Consider the following 10,056-nt stretch of genomic DNA (forward strand, 5'->3'; position numbering starts at 1 on the left):
TACTTGGAAAAAGAAATGCTTGCATATTACTAAAGCCAAAGAGGTACATCGCATGAGTAAGGATAAACATATGTCACTCTCTCAATTCTACTTTGCACAAATAGTCATAAGTGGGAGAAAAGATGGTTAATTCAATGCAAATGCATACAATAGTGAGTGGTTGTCTAAATGCTACTTATATATTACATAAGCTTATAACCATTCTTAATTACTTCATGCTTATCTGTGATGAGCATTGCTGTGAAATTGTGTAAAAGGATAAGGAAAACTAGTAAAGAACATATAACCTCTCTCTTGCTCTTCCCTTTCCTTTCATTCTTGCTGCTTCTTCTCTTCCTCCATGTTCTTCATTCTGGTGTACATGGGACATTGTCTTACAGCAGCTGGAGATTTTGCACTCATAGTCGATCTCGCAACATGTTCATTTTCCAGGAATACCTCAGCTTCTGGATCATAGTTGGGCAGATGAAACCAGACCCAACGAAATTGGATGCAATCCAAAACTGGCCAGTGCCTGCTACAATGATTGGTCCTAGGAACTGGTCCTAGGAACGACACAAACTTGTAATGGGGTCTTGATCCAGTTAATAGTGCCATGACATTCTCGAAGGAGGTAGTCTTCACTCGGTTTGCCTGGAACAAAGCTCCAGTCAAAAGCATGGACCAAATTGGACACCAAAAGCTGGACAGTCTTCAAGCCCAGCTGCATTCCCGCACAAGCCCGTCGCCCGGATCCGAATGGAAGCAACTCAAAGTCCTGGCCTTGAACATCCACGGACTTAACAAGAAACCTCTCCTGCCAAAACTCATCTGCCCTTTCCCATACCCCTCGCTCTCTTCGGATTGAGTATACATTGACAAACGTGAAGGCATTCTTTGGGACGTGAAATCCGGCTATGGTGCAAGTCTGAGTCGACATGTGAGGACTGAGGAGCGGCAGAGGTGGATGGAGACGAAAAGCTTCCTTGATCACCGCGTTGAGGTAGTCCAGGTTCTGGAAATCGGGCTTCTCGATCATGTGACTGCTTGATCCCACCACTGCATCGAGCTCTTCCTTGAGCTTACTCAGGACTCGGGGTTGTGAAGAGCTCCAGAAGGGTTCATTCGACAATGCAAGTGCTTGTATCAGTCCCCATAATGGTGAGTTCCTGCAGATCAAAATGGTTTTGAGATTGGTGACCAAAACAAGTTATGTGGGGAAACATACAAGGGCTACTGCCTTGATGAAATCCTCCCTGGCTGCTCCTCTGTGCTCTAGGTTTTGCAGCATGATATCCATGAAGTCCTTGTGTCTAATACTAATACTAAATTAAATTTTTATATTGTTATTCATAAAAATATATAGAAGTTAGCAATCCAAGATCACGTCCTAGCTTGCATCAACAAATGGACTGCCAGTAGGACAGTAGTTTCAAGCAAAAGAGTGCTTGGAGTGCAGAACGTTAAAGACAGTGGTGCATCTTCTCTTGAAATGCAATGTGGCCAAGGAGATGTGGCAACATATAGCGAAAGCAGCTAGGGGGTTTGGAATCATGCAAATCCATGAAGGGGATGTCACTCAATGGTTTCCCGGCCTAGCACAGGTTTAGATTGACAAAGGATTGGCTGTTGGGGACAAATAGGATAAGGCACAAGAGTTTGATGGGATACAGTGGGTGGAAGAAATGCATAATCCAACATCCTGCTCCCTCTATGGTGCGCTTAGTGCTGCACCTTAAATGTTTAATGACTAACTCTAAATTAGTAATGTTAAATTTTAATTAGTAGATATTGTTAACAGATATGTTAATGACTATAATTTTATAATTAGCCAGTGAATGAATGCATTGTGTTTTATGTTTGTGTTTCTTATATATCTTTATAATTTTATTCATTCTCTTTCGTAATATAGTTAAATTGGAATATATAAATCATGTTCAAGATAGTATTCTTTCTTTTTCTGATCTTATTCAGAGAACTAATAGTAAATTAAATTCTTTTATTTTTTGTATTATGGTTGGTCTTCTTTCAAAAGAGAGAGAATGTGAAAGATGTCATCTATCAATGAGATATCAATCTGATAATCGAGGTTGTAAAGATGGTTTGAAGTGAAATTGCAATACCACAAAATCTTTTAGAACTAATACTTGATTTACAAATAGTAATCTCACATTTGCTCAAATTTTTGTTAATGCATTAAAATGCTACAAGATCAAGCTCGTATTGAGTGTAGTATTAAAAGTGAGCACATGATAACAAATTGGTACAACTTTTGTCATGATATTTATGTTATCACATTACAACAAGGTAGTCAAAAGATTGGTGGTCTAGGAAGAATTTTGAAAATTGATGAAAGTAAATTTGGTTAAGCAGATCGACTAGGCCATTTTCGGTACATTCGTCCGAGGCATAGGATCATCCGCCAGGTAACCCAGTACCGACCACGACCAAAACGATTTCCCTAAACAATTCCTATGTCACCTCCTACGGTTTGGGTGTCCGGGGGGTACCTTTATCATGGAAGACGAGGATTAGTAATGCAATCTCCACTAGCTCTATCTCTCATTTTGTGAAAGTATGAAGCTAGGTTTCAAAACTGAACTGAGATTTGCACGACTGATGCTCGCGAGCCAATGTACTCAGGTACATGCCCGGGCCGCACATCAGAAGTGACTTCCAACGATTAGAGCTAAGGAGCATGCTCAACCTGATTGCTATCTGTTGACTCATGGATCTCGCCGTCTGGACCAGTCGCTGTCATCCTGTCTTTTTTCTAAGCGGATGATTAGAAGCTGGAACAGTCGATATCACAAGCACTACCTGGGCAGAGTCAGTGAGAGCCCCTTGTGTCGCTGTGGTATTTAGTTCCAGCGCTCTGGCCGAGAGAGATTCCTACGGGCCAAGGGTGAAAAGACGCAAAAAAATGAATCGTTTGTACCCGTTTTTGCGTGGCCAGGAATGCGGTAGTGAGATTCCTTGCGACCTTAGTGGTGGGTGTAAGCTCGTTTTGAGCTATTCCCAGACAAACACTTCATTGGCGCTGCTCATTCTTGCGGTGCACAACGAAGCGGCTGTTGATCCTGGAGTGGGCGGGAAGTGTGCGTGGTTGTGCTAGCGCACAGCCTTGCAGCGGCCCAAGCTTGCTCTGCTTGTGGGTGCGCTCCTGGAGAATGCGGCGGCGGCAGATACAAGCGAGAAACCCTAACGTTAGGGTTTTCCCCGTCGCTTCATACCTTTCGGTGTGAGAAATTCCAGCGCCCGCAGCCATGAAGTCGAATAGCTACAGCTTGTAATTAGGTTTGCCTATCCGTACAGCGTGTTTCTTCGCGCGAGATTCTGTGAGGAATCCAAGGTTTTGTTTTTTACCATGCCACGTCTACTCATGTATCCCATTAGTTTATCTATGGGGAAACAGAGTTTTCTGTAAGTAAGGTTTCTTTAAAAAAAAAATTTAAAGAAGGCCCTTTTTTGTGCATGGGATCTGTCTCAGAATGAGAGAGCAGCAACTTGTGTTGTATTTTTATTTTCTAATCAAAACACAGTTATAGTCAATGGTACGCCCACACATCTTAGTTCAGTGCGTAACCAAGGACTGCATGGTAAGTTTGGGGGAACTAATTCTTTTGTTGTTCACAGTCCAAAGAGGCATAGATATCAAATCTATTATGTTTCGATATGATGCCAAAGTGATGGATAATCCTGTCTAGAAGACAGAGTTCCTGGTGCTCAGCTTGAGTTTGCTGAGTCGTCGAGCTGTGGTGGGCGATTGGCCGGCTCTCTCCAGATGTCAAAGAGAATTTCTATGACTGCTTGCACCGGTGTCAGGGGGCTGGTGAGAATGATACGATCCAGACCACTAAGGATGAGTCGTCTCAATGCATAGCGATGGAATCCTTTTTCCACAAAGCATTCAACGAGATTATCAATCTCAAGGATGATGCCACTGGCGGTGTTAATCAGATAGAAAAGCGCAAAGACTTGCCCCAGGATTACTTTGGATGAGTTTGCGATGGGTCGGTTTGAGTCTCGATGAATGTACAGCGAGACTTTGAATGGAAGTGATCGACGCTTGTCATATTTTGTGGTTAAGAAAGTACCATCAACCCGTATGACCTGGATCTGAAGGCTCAAGAAGTGAGCAGACAGATTCATGAGCGAGCCGTCCGTGCCTATGAGTGGATTATCCATCTCATTTTGCATGGCAAGGAATCGTAATAGATATATCCAGAACGGATTTCCTTCAGATTCGACTTGATCAGGGTCAAGGAAGTGGAGGATCATGGGGTTATTCATTGACACCAGATCGTCCATGTACCGGAAAGTGTGTTCGAATAGGCGCAGCAGATCGTACCAGCCTAAACGAGCGAGTCGAGTGATAAAGTTATACTCAAAGTAGAATAGGTACAGGTTACACCACAAGGGCGAGCACGAGAAGCCCATAGGAATCCCTCGGACTTGTCTCCATACTCTGTTACCAAGACGGACATATGTGTTCCGGATGATAAAGTGATTTAGCTCGATGACCTTCATTGGATCCATTCTGGTAGCCTTTACTAATGAGCGGCGTAGAGGTTTCCATTCGGCCTCAAACTCGCCGTTTTTCTTTTGAATCAGAAAAAGGTCTTTATGGAGGTGGTTTTGGTGCGCGAACGCCAAATTGACAAGGTTTGTCATGGCCATCGTGAGTCCTTGATCGCCCTCGAGGGGGATGGCCTCATAGCACTTCGTGATATCTCCCGTATAGATCGTGGTGATCCTATCGGGAAGATTAATCACGAACTCCTGTGTGGATCCAAGGATCCAGCACGTGTTCGTTTTTCCTCCAAAGAATTTTGCCCGTGCATAGAAATCATCAGCTATGTTTTGTAGTGCCTCCTGTATCCCTTTGAGGATAGCCGTTAGGCAGATAGTGATTTCAGAGAAGACACATCCATCTGCATTTGTTAACCAGCGCATTTTATTCTTATGCGCTTTATAGATTCCCATGAGGTAAGGGAGATCTGGTTGTTGCGGTGGGAATTCCTGTAAGGGCGGTTCACCGAGCAGTTGTTTTATAACTTGCTCAGGCGTCTCAGGGACATTATTGTCTGAGACTACAAGTGAGAAGTCGTCGCTATTCATCCGCGCAAGCGCTTCTTCGCGGGCTAACATTTTGCAAAAGAAGGTGGGTGTGTTGGCTGCTTTATCTGCGCCACTGATATATAAGTGTTTATGTACCCACTCCAGTTGCCGTCTTGCCTCGGGGGTGGTCATCACATCAACCGTCGGGGTGGTCTAGCAATTTTGTACTGCCATTCGAACCTGGTAGTTAATATGCTGTTTAACAGCAGCTTCATTGCTTGGCCAGTTGCAGATGTAGACATCGGGAATTATACTGGCAATCCGATCCCAAGCATCACAGACTTTGGCAATGATTTTTGCTGTCTGGAGTGGTTTCGGGGTGATGTGATTGAGACCTTTCTCGATGACATTCGTGAGTATGCGTGAGCCAAGGATCTTTGGATCCAATGTACGCACATGTCCAGTCTCGTCGAGGTAAGTCACCCATGGCCATCGTTTGCATTCGCAAACCAGTGGTTCAAGAGTGTCCCAGTTACAGAAAACCTCTTTGGGTTTATAGAAGTCGTGTTTGATCTGGGGTTCATACCTCCAGCCAAAAACGATGGGATCCAGGAGTTCCGCGTCTAGGCCAATCATTTCCAGGCACTCCCTCATGAGAGTGCGGATACTGATCCTCTCGAATCCGGCACTAATGTATCGGAGGTGTATGAATTTTCGTTCGCACTCCGTTCCCTCTTTGACCAGCCATTTTCGTCCGGCCAAATGATGGATGTAGTGTAAGGTACACTGTGGAAGCAATCACGAGAGCACTTTCATTAGCTACCAATCATGGAAGGAGAAAACAGAAATTTATTTATCGCTGCTTTCTTGCACCAAGCCTTTTGCGTAGCCTTTGTTTGTTCGAGCTTGCATTGGCCTCAGACGTTTTGGAGATTGAAGGTGGTGTGCCCGTCTCCTGTGATGTGAGTCCCGTGGATGTTTGTCCGTCGGGACGATCACGTTTCCCATTCGGTGGTAAGCCTCGAGACCTTGCCAGCGTGCGTTGTGAGGACGGTGTAGGTGAGAAAGCTCCATTGCTTTCGCTACCGTCTCGTCGTGAAGACGTTGGGGATCTGTACTGCTGGACAGGGATGAACTTACATATGTTCATCTTAGTCTGTCCATGTGGGATGAACTCCAGATCCGGGTTGGCTGGTTTTTTCGCCAGCTCAATAGCGGCTGCTTGCATCCATTCTCGGATTTGAAATCTGGAGGATCACTTGCGGATTAGCCGTGAGTAGGGACAGGAAGATGGCGAGGCGGTCTGACGATGTCAAGCTTGAGTCTGGCCAGTACTTGTCCAGGTTGTTAAGCATGTACCAGAACAAGGAGTCAAGCCAGACAATTCCTCCTTCACATCCCTGGCAATCGTAGCGACAGTACAGGCGAAGCTGATTCCATGTACGTTGATCTCCTTGTGATAGGTTCCAGCTTTTTGTATTCAAAAAGGCATCACCATCACAGCGTCCATGGAAAGCAGCCTGCTTGAAAACCTCATCCGCAGTCTTTTGGAACGGGATAGCCGGTTTGTAAGCATAGTTCCCCAGCGTTGCATGTATGATGCTTCCAGTGTCTGTTTTGCCCACTGTACTGCATCCGGTCGTAACAAAGCCGCCATCTGGATCCAGTCGGATGCCTCCAAGGGAGATGTCCATCCTAAAGGATTCGTGAGTGTCCAGAACTTATGTGGTTCTGGAAGGCGGTGGGAGGCTGCATCGAGAACTCATGTGGTGGCGAAGGGAAATTTCCATCCACTCAAATTCTCCAATGGGTCAAACATGATACGACCATTGTCGATGTGGTCCACATTTGCTCCTTCCAGAGTATCCGGCTGTGACAGGATGAGTCCAATCATGAGCGTCCGTGCACTCTGGCTCAAGAACTCAAAACCATTACTAAGGTCAATCTGTGGTTTCCCCAGATCAATACCCTTCCCATATGAGCCTTTATACCTTGTAACCCGGTTGTACTCTTGGGACCATTGGAGCATTTTCCAAGTAATCCTTGGTTCGGCGGAGGAGAAATTAACAAGTTCTTTTTCCATGTCCGCCATCCACCATCGTAGTAGAGCCTGATTATCATTGACTCGATCGGTAAGGAGTGTCCAGACTAGGCACCACCATTCTTTGGTTTCAACCTGCTGGAAGAGGCAGAGGTATCGCTTGTTCTCGCCAACCGCCTCTGATTCCGGCACCGTGAGCAGCTTGTCCGCAATCTTTTTCTCATATGCAAAGATCTCGCGTAAGCGCTCAGGTTTCCTTGCGGCTAAGAGCAGTAAGAAGTACTGCACTGCCGGGACGGGAGCCACAAAATCATCAGTGTTCGCGTACTCCGTCATCTCGGGTAGCCAGAAATCCTGGAAAACCACGCATCAGCCCATATCCGGTACGGCGGGAAAGTAGGGATGGATCGCATGGCATTTTGTATCGGCAGCCAGGTATCACACCCTGGCACGGGGGGCTGGGTAGTTTTTGAGCTGAGCTCACGAGCTGAGCTCAAGTCAATGAAAGTCAACGAAAGTCAACGGAAGTCAATACAATCCCCTAACTAGCGAAAGTTTAATGGCACTACCTTAGTTCGTCCTGAACCAAGAATTTTTAACATAAAATCTAGGTGTTTAAGGTATTCCATAAGCTCATGTAGATTATTGGTTCGACATGAACTAATCTTTTAGTCTACAAAAAAAGAAAATAATATATTAAACAATATAATTTATATTAAAATCAGAATATATTCAATCTTCTTCTGCTTCCATATCCAGAAAAGTAGAAATGGGTATAGTGGAATGCTCCTTCACTATAGGCTCGTGTTGTATGTAATGTTGTGCCATACGTTCAGCATAAATAGGTAAGTGGAATTGACTTTGGTCCATATGATCATCCATATCATCAAGATCAAGCGTGTGGACTGAAACACTGTGTGTGATAAGTGTAGACCTAATAAAATAGAAACATTTGAGAATAAATATTATAGATTATTTCAAGCACTAACATCACCTGTCGCAAAATCTCCTAAGAATGTCCTCAAAGGCACCCTCCTTCTCAAGTGCAAAAACCGCTCGGCCTGTCTCTTTTGCTGCCTGCACCATTGATCCAAATCCTGCTGTAGCATCAAGCACAATCCCCTTTGGCGGACAAAATAACTCCAACAAGATTTGCATGGCCGTGACCGAACGATGTCGATAACCAGGGAACGCTGGGTGAAGAACGTCCGAGTCAATCACATTTGGGATGATGTCTGTAGAGCTGTCATATCCTGGTAAAGCAAGAGCAGCACGCTCGTCAGCTCGTGTGGCATTACGCCGGTTCCCAATGTGGCATAGAGCATGGTAGTTCCAGGAATAAATCTGGAAAAAAAAAATAGAATAGAGTTAATTTATAGATAAAGAAGTCACACACCTTTCGCGTCTGCCTGCTAGTGCCTTTTGTGTCCACCGCCATACTCGAAAGAAGGCAGCCAGATGAAAACTCAACAAATCCATCATCGTTGTCAGCCAAGTGTGCGAGAAGGCCTTCCCACATTAGAGAGCGAGGAAGGATCATGACAACCACACCCTCGTATGTCATAAAGCTGCTCGCAACCTTTAAGGCTTGGGAAATGTGTTGGGCCTGCAACACATTCCATGACGGAGTATCCCCCTGTGGTGGTGCCATCCCATCGGGAAGATCAAAAAAGATGAAATCGATCTTCCCATAAGGTGTGAGCTGACCCAAACCATGGATCCACCGATCAAGCATGTAGAGCTCCCGACTAGTAGCATCTAAAAGCTGTGTGTAATCCCCAATGAGAATAGCAACTTCCCCAACACTGGCCGTTGGGGATAGAGGGCGAACCTGAAAATCAATTATTAGAACTAAAAAGTTGAAGATAAAATTCATGCTTACTAACCTGTTTATGCATCGCTGCAGAGGAGAGCTCTTCTAGGTCGTCATCTGTAGCCGTAGGGAGGGATGGGAAGAATGTCTTAGTCCGCCGAAAAGACTGATGGCTGCTCTCTGCAACATCTATAAAAAAAAAAGTGAAGTCAAGAATGAATAAAAGAATGTTCCAAATCAAAGTCCTTACTCTCATGAAAGGTTTCATGACGGCCCCTTCGGGGGTTGCGAGGAGCAGGTACTGGAATCTCTTGTGCTGGAATTTCCTGTACAATTTCCTCTGGTTCAACAGTATTTGGATTTGGCATGGTTTCCTGAGTGCTGACTTCTAGGTTTAGTTGTTGAACTTCAACAATGTCGGTATCACAGTCAGAAAGAGCCTCTGGAAAATAAGAATATAACTCAAGGTTAATATTTCCTAGCTAAGTGCTGAGTTTCAAGTGAACCTGGATGACATTCAAGGTAGAGATCTAGCTCGAAGTCCGATGTTGGCATCTGCTCCACGAGTTCAAGGTACCACGGGCATAGCTCCCTCTCATGTGTACAAGGACAGTAGAACTCTGGCTCATACATCCCAAGCTTCTTGCCTCTAGTCAGGAGCTTCTGCAAAACACCGGTTGTGTATACCGGTGCGCCGGGGCTATATTTTAAATATCTACAAAGTAAAACAAAAATATAAATACCAATATATAAATGAGAATTGAAAAAATACCTGTAAACCATGCGCCTCGCAAGAAATGGTTGTCCTGGTTGGTTCTTGAACTCAGCCGAACTCGTCCCACCACGTGGAAGCCAACCATTCCCTAGCTCCGCAAGACAAGCACGAATATATTCTTCGAGAGTGATACCTGTGCGGGTGCTGGAAAGAAACTTCTCATCCCAGACTTGTAGCATCTCCTCACCAGCGGCAATACTCTGAGAAATGTACGCCTTCTCCTTCATCACCTTCTCCATCCTTATCTCGCAGCGTTTTTCGTTATTTCGCAGCCAAGTGTTGAGAAGTTCCAAGCAGACACTTTGTTCAGCAAAGGACATTTTACTCTTAGAGATGTTGTAAATGAGTTCCTCCGGTGCTTTACCAGTTCCTACACACACAAAGAGT

The 10,056-nt window shown here is 44.9% G+C and overlaps 2 protein-coding genes across 2 annotated transcripts; both read right to left on the reverse strand.

Annotated features, from left to right (window-relative positions):
* Positions 1–532: 532 nt before the first annotated feature.
* On the reverse strand, positions 533–1,680 carry LOC9648443 (cytochrome P450 98A1). Its single transcript, XM_002994279.2, has 2 exons — positions 1,559–1,680; positions 533–1,148 (listed from the first exon to the last, which is right to left on the reverse strand). Exons 1-2 carry the CDS (start codon positions 1,678–1,680, stop codon positions 533–535), a joined length of 738 nt encoding a protein of 245 aa, XP_002994325.2.
* Positions 1,681–8,066: 6,386 nt separating this feature from the next.
* On the reverse strand, positions 8,067–8,536 carry LOC9648442. Its single transcript, XM_024667870.1, has 2 exons — positions 8,478–8,536; positions 8,067–8,425 (listed from the first exon to the last, which is right to left on the reverse strand). Exons 1-2 carry the CDS (start codon positions 8,517–8,519, stop codon positions 8,072–8,074), a joined length of 396 nt encoding a protein of 131 aa, XP_024523638.1. The 5' UTR covers positions 8,520–8,536; the 3' UTR covers positions 8,067–8,071.
* Positions 8,537–10,056: the final 1,520 nt, after the last annotated feature.

The sequence above is a fragment of the Selaginella moellendorffii genome, unplaced genomic scaffold (assembly GCF_000143415.4).
Source record: "Selaginella moellendorffii unplaced genomic scaffold, v1.0 SELMOscaffold_225, whole genome shotgun sequence".
In the NCBI taxonomy this organism is placed as follows: Eukaryota; Viridiplantae; Streptophyta; class Lycopodiopsida; order Selaginellales; family Selaginellaceae; genus Selaginella; species Selaginella moellendorffii.

Excerpts from the sequence above, each read along its gene's own strand:
- LOC9648443 (XM_002994279.2), bottom strand. The coding sequence starts at position 1,680 with ATGTTGGATTATGCATTTCTTCCACCCACTGTATCCCATCAAACTCTT. Across the intron at positions 1,149-1,558 it reads CTAGGCCGGGAAACCATTGA|GAACTCACCATTATGGGGAC; the intron begins GTGACATCCCCT and ends TTTGATCTGCAG.
- LOC9648442 (XM_024667870.1), bottom strand. The coding sequence starts at position 8,519 with ATGGCGGTGGACACAAAAGGCACTAGCAGGCAGACGCGAAAG. Across the intron at positions 8,426-8,477 it reads CTAGCAGGCAGACGCGAAAG|ATTTATTCCTGGAACTACCA; the intron begins GTGTGTGACTTC and ends TTTTTTTTCCAG.